This window comes from Pongo abelii, chromosome 2, assembly GCF_028885655.2.
Source record: "Pongo abelii isolate AG06213 chromosome 2, NHGRI_mPonAbe1-v2.0_pri, whole genome shotgun sequence".
Taxonomy (NCBI): domain Eukaryota; kingdom Metazoa; phylum Chordata; class Mammalia; order Primates; family Hominidae; genus Pongo; species Pongo abelii.
Window position 1 is genome coordinate 117,669,818 of NC_085928.1, and position 14,389 is coordinate 117,684,206.

The 14,389-nt window shown below is 44.3% G+C and overlaps 1 protein-coding gene across 8 annotated transcripts in view; it reads left to right on the forward strand.

The window, feature by feature from the left end:
* Nucleotides 1–14,389, forward strand: part of TRANK1 (tetratricopeptide repeat and ankyrin repeat containing 1) — a 117,070-nt gene that overhangs the window by 82,595 nt on the left and 20,086 nt on the right. For all 8 annotated transcript variants that reach the window (XM_054552361.2, XM_024244964.3, XM_054552365.2 and 5 more), the window contains 6 exons: nt 450–704; nt 2,636–2,812; nt 3,479–6,358; nt 9,195–9,394; nt 9,684–9,821; nt 14,193–14,339. In XM_054552361.2, the coding sequence (XP_054408336.2) occupies nt 450–704; nt 2,636–2,812; nt 3,479–6,358; nt 9,195–9,394; nt 9,684–9,821; nt 14,193–14,339 (3,797 nt within the window). The remainder of the gene's footprint in view (nt 1–449; nt 705–2,635; nt 2,813–3,478; nt 6,359–9,194; nt 9,395–9,683; nt 9,822–14,192; nt 14,340–14,389) is intronic.

Genomic DNA, 14,389 nt, shown 5'->3' on the forward strand with positions numbered 1-14,389 from the left:
TCATGATAAAAAGTGAAGAATTAAGTGATAAGCCATCCTCTCATGGTTACCCTATGGCTCTTGACTTTTTAATTGTTCTGTAGTATCTCTCTGTATTTCAGTATTTATCAGGAAAAGACACTCTTAATATGCAAAATTTAAGTCAGGCTTTTGCCCTTCTGATCTCAGCAGAATACTCTGAATTCAAGTATTCTGCGTTAAGACACAGTCATCATTCTTCTGTCTCCTGGGCCAGGGTCTGTACTCTTCATAGAGTATTTCTAATCTTCCCATGAAGTCTCAAGGTCATTACACTGATGTTCACAAGTAGTTAAGCAACATGCCCCAAATAATCAATGACTTGTTTATATAATCCGTGTTAATTATATATGGATGTTGGGTTGTGATTGGGGAAAGAAGAGAAATCATATGAATGTTTTTGGAATGTGTCTTACTCTTATTTTTGAAAGAAATTCCTCCTGACCTGGTCTGTGATATTAATCAAGACTGTGCCACCACCGTCTTCAAATTCTTATTGGAAAAACAGAAATGGCCTGAGGTGCTTCTGCTGCTGACCCGCAAAGTAAGTGGAGAGCCACCGCTTGGGGATTGCCTCATCAAAGACTGCAACTTCTCAGACCTCGACATCTGTACCATCATCCCCCATCTCAGCACCTGGGACCAGCGGAAGAAACAGCTTCTGGGCTGCCTGATAGACAGTGGAGGTGAGAGTGACTGGATGCTAAGCATTGGAGACTTGTCCACATTCTCCACATGATGGAGTCCAGGCCACTGCCTGCCTTTCCCTTGCTTTTGGAGGCACCATGAAGTTCACCCTCATTTCCTACCCTGTATATTCTTGTTTTGAAACAGTGATGGAGGTTACTACCCTTTAAGTGAGTTGCCCTTGAGGATCTCTGCATTTTTGTGAATTCCAGTTACTACCTTTCTCTTTTGTATGGGAAACATCAGGTGTGTGAAGGGTCCTTGGCTCTGGTTTAGCCTACAGCAGTCATTTCCTCCTGACCTCTGGCTAGACTTTGACTTGCAGTGGGTATACTGTGTGGATCCTTGTCTACTCCTGTGACATTCTTTTCTGATCACCGGATTGGGATTCAAGATGCTTGTTTTTAAAGAAACGGTCAAGTAATTGGTGGGTGGAAGCATCTGCTGCTTTAATGAGAACTATCACGCATGGCTGGGTGTGTGTCTGGAGTGTGCAGACATCTTGCTGAATTGGCTTTTATTTCCAAGCTGATTTAGAAACACCAACCTCCTCCTACCTCTGTCCCTCACACCTCCACTAATGCCACTACTAACTGTGTGGCATTGGACGTGCCATTTATGCCTTCATTTCCTCATTGGTAAAATGGGAATAAATAGGCCCCCTTTCATAGGGTTGTTTGGATATTAAATAAGTTAATGTGTGCAGGCTTTTAGAAGAGTACCTTGGCTATGTAGTTCTCTGCTTGCTTCATGCTGTATGAGGAATTGTCTTTCATGAGAAAAAACAGTATGTGTTATCAATAACACATAATATGTAAGATATAACAGTGACACACAAGACATTGTGTGTTATCAATAGCACATTGATCCTTAGCCCTCAAAGTGCCACACACTTTGCAGAGCCTTTAGGTGTTGGCTCCATCCACAGCTTTCAGGAGGTAGATGGGGTGGCTTCTATAATTTATTTTTTTAAACTCCTTCCTTAAGTGGAGTGTTACTTTCTTTGCCTGGAAACCACAGCTGTCATGGAATTCCTGTTTTATTCCTTGATTCAGCAAGCACTTATAGAGCACATCTCAGGATCAGGTGCTAGGAACCAAGCCCACAGAGGTGAGTGCGCAGCTGCTGGAAGTGTGTGGAGGAGACTGCAGATCTATAGTGGGTGGGTCTGCCTTCTGGTGGAGGTTGGGGAACTTTGATGCAGAGGAGCTGTGTGGACTGAACGAAAAAGAAGGTGATTTCGGGTGGAAAGATGTCAGGGAAGATGGCAGTTGAGAATAGGAGCTCAGTAGAAGCAAGGGATGTGGCATATTCTCTCTCATAAGTGGCTGTTGAACAATGAAAACACATGGACATAGGGAGGACACATCACACACTAGGGCCTGTCAGGAGGTGGGGGTTAGTGGAGGGATAGCATTAGGAGAAATACCTAATGTAGATGACAGGTTGATGGGTGCAGCAAACCACCATGACACGTGTATACCTATGTAACAAACCTGCACGTTCTGCACATGTATCCCAGAACTTAAAGTATAAAAAAAAAAAAAAAAGAAGCAAGGGGTGTAGAAAGTGTCCTCACACTGACTGTGTCAGGTATGATGTTAGGTGGGTGTTAGTTAGGGTTTCAGTTCTCATGCCCTGTCCTTATGCCAGGACAGTGGGAATGGTGGGAACTATGCTCCTGTGGTGGGGAGCTGGAGAGGAGGCGGGGACGAGGCCCCCAGACAGGGTACTTGAAGGAGCTGGGCTTTCACCTTGTGGCTACTGGCAGAAGCCTTTGCCTCCCAGAATGGGTGCTGGTAGGAGGATCTTGGAAGTTAGATAAACATTAGCTCTTCCCTTGCAACTGAATAACTGAAGCGGTCCTTCTCTCGTCAGGTGAGCCAGGCTGTGCCTGCTCACATTGCCCTTCCCTTCTCTCCTCTCCCAGCCTTGCCTGATGGTCTTCAGGAGAGCCAGGAGAGGCCAGTTGTCACGTGCCTGAAACATGAGGACTTCGAGTTGGCTTTCCTTCTCTTGACCAAGGGCGCAGACCCCCGTGCTATTTCTCTCACGGAAGGTGATACTCCTTTGCATGCAGCACTCCACATCTTTCTAGAGATCAAAGGTAAGCCCTTGTATTTTAAGCAGCCGTTTCCTTGAGGAGGAAGCTGGATATTAGAACTGATGCTATGTTTTCTGGTCTTTCCTTTTGTGTAAACCAGTGATCCGAAAAAGGCCCATTTCTTGGCCAGGCCTGCCCATGTCACCTGGCCCCTCACTTGTAGCATAATGGGAAGAAGTGACCACCATGGTGAATGGTCAGGGTGGGTTGATGGAGGATTCTTAAGTTCCAGAGTTGGCTGTTGGTAGCTGAAAAATACTTTCCATTTATTTATATCATTTTCACGGGTCTGCATATGAAGGATCTTGCTAGAATCTTATATGGTCATTTCAGGAACTACTGTGACATTTGGGCTGGATAATTCTTTGTTGTAAGGCACTGTTCTGTGCATTGTAGGATATTTAGCAGCATCCCTGGCCTCCACCTACTAGCTGCCAGTGACACTCCCCTGGTTATGACAATAAAAATGTCTCTGTACATTACCAAATGTCCCTTGGGGAGTAAATCACCATTGGTTGAGAACCACTGAGCTCTTTAATGGATTTCAGATTTTTGGGGGAGTTCAGCATTCTGAGATGCCCCTGGCTGGCATCACTCTCAAACCCCAGGGTCTACTGTCCCCTAAGAAGAGTGGCTCAGTGCTCACAGGGTTTTGTTTGTGTCTTTCAGCTGACATTGGTTTTAGCTTCCTCAACCATCTGTTGGATCTGTTTTGGTCCAACCCCACCGAATTCGACTACCTCAACCCCAATGTCCAGGACAGCAATGGGAACACGCTGATGCACATCCTCTTCCAGAAGGGCATGCTAAAGCGCATGAAGAAGCTGTTAGACCTGCTAGTGAAGTTTGACATCAACTTCAATCTGAAGAACAAAGAGGGCAAAGATGCACGGCACCGTATTAAGAAGAACGACTCTCTGCTCTTGGCCTGGAACAAAGCTCTGATGGAGAACAGGAGGAGGAGCCGGCAGGACTCTGCTGCCCACCTGGGGAAGCTCTCAAGGTCCACTGCCCTTGGTCACACGTCTCAGCTCAAGTCCCAGGGTTCATTCAAGTCAGTGCCATGTGGTGCCACTGCCAGAACACTGCCTGAAGGAAGTGCAGTCCCTGACAGCTGGGAGACTCTCCCAGGTACCCAGGTGACCAGGAAGGAGCCTGGAGCTCTCAGGCCCTGCTCTCTGAGAGACTGCCTTATGCAGGACATCACAATTTTGATTCAGCAGGTTGAAGTGGATCCGTCTCTCCCAGAGGACTGTCTTCAGAGCTCTGAGCCTCTGGAGGCAGGAGCTGGCAAGGAAGGAAAGAAAGATGAGCTCCAGCCGACCCTGGGTGCAGGGGCCCCTGACTGTAGTGAGGTGGGGGAAGGACATGCTCAGGTGGGCCTTGGGGCCTTGCAGCTTGTGCCTGATGATAACAGAGGGAAGGAGGGCAATGACGATCAGGATGACTGGAGCACGCAGGAGATTGAGGCCTGCCTCCAGGACTTCGATAACATGACCTGGGAGATCGAGTGCACTTCAGAAATGCTGAAGAAGCTGTCTAGTAAGGTAATGACCAAGGTCATCAAGAAGAAAATCATCTTTGCCATTCAGCAGCTGGGAAATGGCGAGTGGACCCAGGGCCTGCAGAAGCGACTGAAGCACCTGAAAGGAAGCATCCAGCTCTTCGAAGCTAAGCTGGACAAAGGAGCCCGGATGCTCTGGGAGCTCGCCATTGACTTCTCCCCTCGATGCAGTGAGAACCCTGAGAAGATCATTGCCACGGAGCAGAACACATGTGCAATGGAGAAATCAGGGCGGATCTACACGGAAATCATCCGGATTTGGGACATCGTCTTAGATCACTGCAAACTGGCTGATTCCATCAAGGCCATCTGCAATGCCTACAACCGGGGCTTGTCCTGTGTCCTGCGGAAGAAGCTGAAGGGTATCAATAAAGGCCAAGTGTCAGCTAACATGAAAATTCAAAAGCGTATACCTCGCTGCTATGTGGAGGACATGGAGGCCGAAAAGGGCAGGGAGCATGTCAATCCTGAGTACTTTCCCCCAGCCAGTGCAGTGGAGACAGAATATAACATCATGAAGTTCCACAGCTTCAGCACCAACATGGCCTTTAACATCCTCAATGACACGACAGCCACAGTGGAGTACCCCTTCCGGGTGGGCGAGCTTGAGTACGCGGTGATCGACCTCAATCCCAGGCCACTGGAGCCCATCATCCTTATTGGGCGAAGTGGCACTGGGAAGACAACCTGCTGCTTGTACAGATTGTGGAAGAAATTCCACGTTTACTGGGAAAAAGCTGAGCAGGCAGGAAGCCCGTTGCTGGCCAAACAGGTCTGGCTCAAGAGAAGGTTGGAAGTGGAACCCGGAAAAGAGGGTCCAGGTGGGGAGGAAGAGGAGGAGGAAGAGGATGAGGAAGAGGAAGATTCTATTGAAGTGGAAACAGTAGAAAGCATAGATGAGCAGGAGTATGAAGCCTGCACAGGAGGAGCTGGTGTGGAGCCAGCAGGGGACGGCCAAGCTGCAGAAGTATGTGCACCAGAACATCCCCACCAGCTGGAGCATTTACATCAGATCTTTGTGACCAAGAACCATGTGCTGTGCCAGGAGGTACAAAGGAATTTCATTGAGCTTTCCAAGTCCACCAAGGCCACTAGTCATTACAAACCACTGGACCCCAACATTCACAAACTCCAGGACCTGAGGGACGAGAACTTTCCTCTGTTTGTCACTTCCAAGCAGCTGCTTCTTCTGCTTGATGCTTCTCTGCCCAAACCATTTTTTCTGAGAAACGAAGACGGAAGCTTGAAAAGAACCATCATAGGATGGTCCGCACAGGAAGAGTCAACCATCCCTAGTTGGCAAGAGGATGAGGAGGAGGCTGAGGTGGATGGGGACTACAGTGAGGAGGATAAAGCTGTAGAAATGCGTACGGGTGACAGTGACCCCCGGGTGTATGTGACATTTGAGGTGTTCAAAAATGAAATATGGCCCAAAATGACCAAAGGGAGGACTGCCTACAACCCTGCACTGATTTGGAAAGAAATAAAATCTTTTCTAAAGGGTTCTTTTGAGGCTCTCAGCTGTCCCCATGGGAGACTCACTGAAGAAGTATATAAGAAATTAGGGAGGAAACGGTGCCCCAATTTCAAGGAAGACCGGAGTGAGATCTACAGCCTCTTCTGTCTGTATCAGCAAATCAGGTCCCAGAAAGGTTATTTTGATGAAGAGGATGTTCTGTACAACATATCCCGGAGGCTGTCGAAGCTCAGGGTGCTCCCATGGTCCATCCACGAGCTCTATGGTGATGAGATTCAAGACTTTACCCAGGCCGAGCTGGCGCTGCTGATGAAATGCATTAATGACCCCAACGCTATGTTCCTCACGGGGGACACGGCCCAGAGCATCATGAAGGGCGTGGCCTTCCGCTTCAGCGATCTGCGCTCTCTGTTCCACTATGCCAGCAGAAACACAGTAGACAAGCAGTGTGCTGTCCGGAAGCCGAAGAAGATCCACCAGCTGTACCAGAATTACAGGTCTCACTCAGGTAAGTCCAGGCCTTGGGCTTGCCTACTGGGGGTGCTTAGGCACAGACTTTGGGCTGCCTTTGAAGCTGCAGACTAGCTCTTGTTAGGTTTTTACAGCTGAAGTAAGGGTAGTATTTTGGAATTTGTTAGTAAATACGCTCATGGACAAGAGATAGTTATGAATTTGGCCACTGCTCCTTAAGTTGATAATTTAAGCTGTGGTTGGGTGGCAACTGACCTTTAAGTAATTATATCTCAAGGAGTTTGCCATAACATGAATACATTTCAGGGGAGCATTTAAACTGTTTGAGAACTTTCATTAAAGCACTTGGGAAGTACCTGCTCATTCTATATAAAGTAATATACCAGTTACAAGTCATTAATCCTTGAAGCAGGTTTTCTCCCAAAGAGAAGAAGAAAAAAAAAAAGGGAGTGTGGTAGGCAGTGGGAGTTAACACACACTTGGGTGCTTTTAATTTGTATCTTAGTTTTTTCCTCTTTCTGTGCCAGGCACAATGCTAAATAGTTTACGTACAGTGCTTAATCTTCATAATACCACTGCGAGGTAAGCATCAGACCCATTTTACAAAGAAGAAACTAAGACACACAAGTTTAAATAACAGGGTACCAATGCTGGAATATTTCCTTTATGGTTTATAGATACTAACAGATTTATCTCCTTTGGCCGACAAATATCTGTGAACAATATAGAGTATTGCTTTACACGTTAAAAAACTGTAATGGGATCATGCTGGACATATCTTTCTGTAACTGGGTATTTTTGCCTAATGTTATGTTGTTGAGATTTCTTTCTTTCTTTTTTTTTTTTTTTTTGTTTTTTTGAGATAGAGTCTTGCTCTGTCGCTCAGGCTGGAGTGCAGTGGCGTGACCTCGGCTCACTGCAACCTCCACCTCCTAGGTTCAAGCAATTCTCCTGCTCAGCCCCCCGAGTAGCTGGGACTACAGGTGCTTGCCACCATGCCCAGCTAATTTTGTATTTTTAGTAGAGATGGGGTTTCGCTATGTTCGTCAGGCTGGTCTTGAACTCCTGACCTCAGGTGATTCACCTACCTCAGCCTCCCAAAGTGCTGGGATTACAGGCGTGAGCCCTGGTCCCCGGCCTGTTGTTGAGAATTTTGCATGTTGATAATGTGGAGTTCTAGTGCATTCATTGAGGTTCACATAGCATAAAAGGCACCCATTGAAATCAGTTTAGTGTTTTTTAATGTATTCACAAGATTGTGCAACTATCACCATCATCTAATTCTAGAACATTTTCAGAAATTAAAAACCCCTCAAAACCCATAACCATAGCAGTTACTACTCATTGTGTCCTTCTTCCCACTCCATGGTAACAACTCATCCTTCTGTTTCTACGGATCTGCCTATTGTGGACATTTCATATGGGTGGAATCATATAATACAGGGCTTTCGTGTCTGGTTTCTTTCACTCAGTTTAATGTCTTCAAGGTTTATCCATGTATAGTATGTATTAGCACTTTATTCCTTTCTATGGTTGAACCATCTTTTATTCTTTGAGTATGGTTACCTCAAAAATTACTTGTCTAGTTCCCCTAGAAGGCCATTTAAGTGGATTCCACCGCAACTTGTGTGCCCTTTTCTCATTCTCCTGTTAATGTAGATATATCTTTGGCCCCTGCTAACTCCTAATGGGAAGGGAACCACAGTAGAAGCTTATTTGCTTAGATTCAGCAGTTTCCACTTAGGCTTATTGCTTTGTATTGTATACTTTTAATAACAATAGTATTGGATAGTCACATTTTCTCTTCACTATTTGGTAATAGCAATGGGGATACGTATGCCCATTTCATGATGTTCTACCTAGACCATTGTATTCTATCTGGTGTTAGCAAAGGGCACATGGCCTCTAAGAGTAGTGGAGACACCCAGGGAGGTCTATGTTCAAATCCTATCGCTTGGAGATATTTATTAGCTTCTCAGACCTCAGAGTTCCTGTTTGTAAAAGTGCAATTGTCTCATCTGTCTCACTGCATTGTTGTGAGGATTTATTATTGTGAGGATTAAATGGGATGACTTTTTTGAAGGTGCCTGCTGTATGATAGGCAATAAGTCAATGTCACTATTAACGTCACTTCAGATATTAGAGAAGAAATGGGACCTAGGAATAAATCTCTTTGGAAAATCCTCTTTCCTGCTCTGACATTTTTTCTTAGTGTAATCCTCTCTCAACTGGGTATAAACCTGGGGGAAAAGGGTGATGGAGGCCTTGGTTGCTGTCCTTAGTTCACATGCAGCACTGTTTTTACCATGGTAATGTTGCTTCTGACTCTGTAAGCACCAATGGGAGAGGACAAGGTAATTCTGGTTTCCTTACCAAAGTCAATACCAGCCCCTTATGAGAGCATTCTAACAGCTCTCATTGTTTTGTTTTTTGTTTTTTTTTAAATTGAGACGGAGTCTCGCTCTGTCACCCATGCTGGAGTGTGCTGTGGTGTGATCTCGGCTCACTGCAACCTCCGCTTCCTGGGTTCAAGCAATTCTCCTGCCTCAGCCTCCTCAGGTCTCATTGTTTATATTACATTTTTGCCTTGACTTTTCTTTGTGAGGTAATTTTCTCTAATATGAATATAGGTTGGGAATGAGATCCCACAAAACTCTCTAAGCACAGCAACATATCTCTGCCTTCTCATCCACTGCACCCAGAGAGCTCAGGGCTGCAGTGGTAATCAAATGGGAACGGAAGACAGGCTTGCAATTATACATACTGTAGGGACCAAATCTGCTTCTCAGGAAAAATATGTCCCCCACCCCAAATAACCAAAAAACTCAGCCATGTTGTTAATTATCCAACTTCGGTTTTCTGTTTCATTCCAGGAATCCTCAATCTGGCATCTGGAGTGGTGGATTTACTTCAATTCTATTTCCCAGAATCTTTTGATCGCCTTCCAAGGGATTCTGGCCTCTTTGATGGTCCCAAGCCAACTGTTCTGGAGTCTTGTAGTGTAAGCGACTTGGCAATATTGCTACGAGGGAATAAAAGGAAAACTCAGCCCATTGAATTTGGAGCCCACCAGGTGAGCTGCTTGGGATTTTATGTTTTGAAATAAAAGACAGTTTGCAATTGAAAAAAGTTTGAGAAGCTAAATTATACCACAAGGTAGCATTAAAAATAGTCCCTGTCCCACAGTGGGTGAGTTCCAGAGATGGCTGAGTGACCAAGTGTTTCAGTCTTTCCCGTGGCCTGCCTGACCATGTTTATGCTGGCCATTTCTCTTTAAAAACATTACCTATCTCCCATAGAAATAAACTGAGGCTTACTAGGGTTTTCTCTGTAGAATTTGATGTTCTTTTGCTTTTCTTCAGGTAATCCTTGTGGCCAATGAAATGGCAAAGGAGAAAATTCCAGAAGAGCTGGGGTTAGCACTTGTGCTAACAATTTATGAAGCAAAAGGCTTAGAATTTGATGATGTCCTCCTTTACAACTTTTTTACTGATTCAGAGGTATGTCACACCTAATTCTTTTCACACAATGAATATTTATGTATGAGCTGAACTTCACTCTGGTGAAGAGAATTTGGAGCTGAGGGTAAGAGAGTTTATCACAGGCTCCTGTTTGTGTTATGGAGCATCATTCATCCAGTATGAGGTTTGGTGTGTTTAGATGTGGGTTTTGACATTAGCTGTGGGTTGTTTCACAGTGTGTCATGGGCTGCTTCCCCCTGTGCCCTGCCCTTCTTTGGCTCTCTAGTACCCAAGTGCCAGTGTCCAGTTCTCATTAGCCACTGTTATCCTTGGCTCCCAGGGATGCCCAAGTTGGAGCAAGCTCTAAGGAGAGCCTTACAGATGAAGCCAAGGTTAGCAATGTCCACCCTGTGATGACAGAACTGGGTAAGGTCAGTTCATAGATAGAGACAATTCCAGGAAGACAAATGAGGCTTGGTTCCTGCCCTCTGAATCAGGTAATGTGGGGGACAAGAACAGCTTCCTTGCATGGGAGACCCCTCTAGCATGGCTTCACTACCACTGCTTGCAGCCCATGCAGATGATGGCAGCCAAAGAGTCCCCACATTGACCCCCAGTGACCTCTGTATTGGTCCACTGCTTTCACTTGGCTTCTGAGTCCTTGTGGGTTTTCCCCCCAAGCTTAGTTGATTATGGGTAGAACCACCAACTCACGGCCATTGTCCTGGGTTTTCTAGCCACTGTTTTCTCTTTCCCACTATCTTTTGGTGGAGACTCAGGCTGGCTGCTAACTGTACTGTGGGGTCTTCTTTGGGGACTTAGCTGGCTGTGTCCCAGTCCTTGTTGCAGACTTCCTTTGCACATGATGCATGCTTGAAGGGGCTATGTTATACCCAAGTCAAGAGCACTGTTGGCTTTAACGCTTTAAAAATCTGCCCCAGAACTGACCGTTTAGATAGAGTCCTTCCTTTTTTCTTATCATTTTTTAAATGTTATTTTGCCTTAATAGCACAACTATTACAATATTGATATAGGTGCTTTGCAGTTTACACAGTACTTTTTGAAGTCATTGTCTCACTCCACCAACCCTTTGAGGTTATGTGTATTTTTATTACTCTCATTCTATTTTTTAAAATTTATTGTTATTTTTATAAAGATATGGTCTTGCTGTGTTGCCCAGGCTGGTCTCAAACTCCTGGCCTTAAGTGATCTTCCCGCCTTGGCCTCCCGAAGTGCTGAGATTATAAGCATGAGCCACCTTTATCTGTAGATAAAGCAGAAGGTCACTGAGATTAGTACATTTCTCATAGTCATAATGTAGATGGCAGAGCCTGGAGATGAACTCAGATGCTTTGAGTTCTAAATCTCTTTCCATTTTCCTTCCTTTTAAAGCCTCGCATGCGAATTGAATTCCAGAACCTTCCACAATTAATGTATCATTGCTATTCCTTATGTACATTCCTTTCCTATTAAATTTTGCTAATAAAATCAGATGCACATTCATTAACCCTGGAACCATTTTTACCTCTGAGGACTGACTTTTTTTTCTAATGATATATCCATCGGTCATGGTTGGACTGAGGCTCTCCTAAAAGAGGAAGGGTAAGACTTTGTTGTTTCTGTTCTTTATTAAGTACCAGTTGTATGCTTGTGCGAGTAAGAAGCTCAAGGAGCTCTGGACTTAAGGATCTGTAAATTGTGGTTGGCTCTATTTGTGAAAGAAAAATCCAGTTATGTGTCTTACCTTGATCCTGCAAGTGGCGAAGGCTCAGGTATCTTGACCCGGTGCTCCCACCAATGGCTCAGGGAGTTGCCTGAAATTAAAACAATCCCAAACGGAATCTTTTGTAAACATCCACTTCATCCTGTGTACACAGTAAGACTTCGGAAAATACTTTGGTTGGGGTTCTTCCCAGTGTTAATGTGACCATGCATTCCCTGGTCCAAAGCACACTCTCAGTTTATCGTTTACAACCTCCAGGCCAAAGGGAGTCAGTCAGCAGATGAGAGGAAATGCTTTCATAAAAGGAGAGGAAAGACAGGTCCCATATATCCCCAGCCTCCTGTGGTTTGGCTGCTTACATGGGGTTTCTTTCAAGGTAACTGAAGGCTGCTGAACAGTGATTGCTATTTGAACTTCGGGAACTGTGGAGAGCTCCTCTCTCTCCTTGACCTCTTCTTCCATCTCATTTATATTTCAGGCAAGCTCTGTCTTTGAAGCAGCTGTTATCTGGGCTTATATGTGGGTGGGTTGAGGGGTATGGTGCTTGTTGGCCTGGTTTGTGATTCTTCTCTCTGGAGGGTTTATTGTTACCTGTTGAACCACATGGTCACCAGAGCCATGTCTTGAGATGTGAAAGGGACCACAGAACAGCTACCCCAAAGCTTTTTGTAGGATGTTGCCTTCTTTTTGGGGGAGAGGAGGTCATTCTTCCAGTCACCCTCAAGCTATCCTTCTGTGGGGACTTAGAAGGATAATTGCCATTTATACCTTGCCCCAGTGGGACCTCCTTTCTTTCATACTCGTGGCAGTGGGACAGGAGGGACTGTGAAAACTACAACCTTTATGGTTTGTCTAATTGACCTAGAGAATAGACCCCTCAAAGGTAGGCTTGCTAGTAAAATCTAAGCCTTTTCCTTCACAATTGATGGTACCAAGAGAAGAAACTAGAAGACTTTAAATTTTCCTGCTTTTATTCCCCCAAATGCTGTAGGCCTGTATCCTTGCTACGAGTACATAAGCGCACTCCTAAAAGGCCCCTACCTTAGAAATAAAATATGTTCGAGTCATGAAACAGGCCATTCATGTGCCATCTGAGCAGCTTTTTCTTCTCTTACAGCTGTTTTAAAATACACTGTTCTTCCCTAGCCCTTTCAATATTAGCCAGTCTGTATCTCACGCTACCTGCCAGGAGGATCCTCTCAAATGTCAAGCACTTGTGTCTTCTGCCTACTTTCCTTGGTAAACAATTTTGTTGTCTGCATAGCTTCACAAAGAGGACAGTCACAAATATGTCCTGAAGATTGTTTTAAACCTTCCAACTACTTAAGTGATTTCATGATTTCAAAACATGGCGATTAGTACTATAATTGATTAGTAGCATAACCATTCCTATTTAATAGACAGTGTTTAAGGCATTTAACCTTGTTTACATAGTTCAAGTGATGGAGTAACTTAAGGCAGGTAATAAACTCTATCCACTTCACCTTTTCAGCATGCGTTAAAAGTTACATAGATGGCAAGTAGCACCATTTTATAAAAAGAAAAGTAAAGGCTAGGAGAGCTACTCTCACAAGACACAGGAAAGTATGAAATATGAAGTTTCTTAAGAATTTTGAATTCTAAATTCTGCATGTAATCTGGGCACTTCAGTTTTACTGGGGTCTGTAAACTATAGCCTGTTGGCCAAATCCAGACTACTGGAGGTTTTTTATGGCCTGTGGGCCAAGAAGGGTTTTCACATTTTTAAATGGCCAGAAAAAAAACCCAAAGAAGAATAATATTTTATGGCGTATAAAAATTATATTAAATTTGATTCAGTGTTCCCAAATAAAGTTTTGTTGGAACATGACACACTCATTCATTTACTTGTTGACTGTGGCTGGTTTAGCACCAAAATGACAGAGTTGAGTAGTTGCAAAGAGAGATCATGTGACCCGCAATGATAACAATATTTATAATTTGACACTTTAAAGAAAAAATTTACCAACCCCTGATGTTTGTAGTCACTTTGGTTTTGGGGTTTGGGTAAAGGAAAAAAATGGGTAAAATATCAACTATTAAACATTGTACTAGACATTTGACACTGATTATCTGTTTTTATTTTCCCAACAAAGTTGAGTAGTATTATTCTCATTTTATAGAGCAGGAGAATAAACAATGTGTTCAAATTTGCATAATTAATAAATGGAAGAACTGAGATACAAATTTGTTCTGTTTGACCTGAGAGTCTACCTTGCACACCATAGCACTGGATTTTCTTCATCCTCAGTTAAATAATTTAGTTAGAAAATTCTGCCACATGTATCTTAACGGCTGACCCTATGTGCATCTCTTAACCATGTTTTGAGAAGGGGTGAGGATTCCCTTGTCCATACTGATTGTAGAAATTCTTTTAATGAGAATAACTCCCTGAGCCCTTAGCATTCTTCCCTGGAAGTGGTCATGTGTGCCTGGCTTCTTAGCTTCTTGGTCTAGTGTGGGGGGAGTTTTCACAACTTCCCTGATCTCTGCTTGTGCAAGTTAATCTCCCTCCTATCCATTCTAAGATCACAGGATGGATCTTCCTCAAAGTTGGGGTTGAAGGCCTGGTCCCCTAATGTGGCTCAATTTTCCATGAAGCTCAGGGAGGCTGTATGCGTAGTTCAAAAGCATATTCTGTTGGTCTTCACTTTTTTGTTGTTGTTCAGGCTTATAAGGAATGGAAGATCATTTCCTCATTCACACCTACATCAACTGACTCCAGAGAGGAAAACCGGCCGTTGGTTGAAGTACCCCTGGACAAACCAAGCTCTTCTCAGGGTCGATCTCTCATGGTGAATCCAGAAATGTACAAGGTGAATTTCTGCCATTTGTCAATACATGTACTTGACATGAAAGTAGTGAA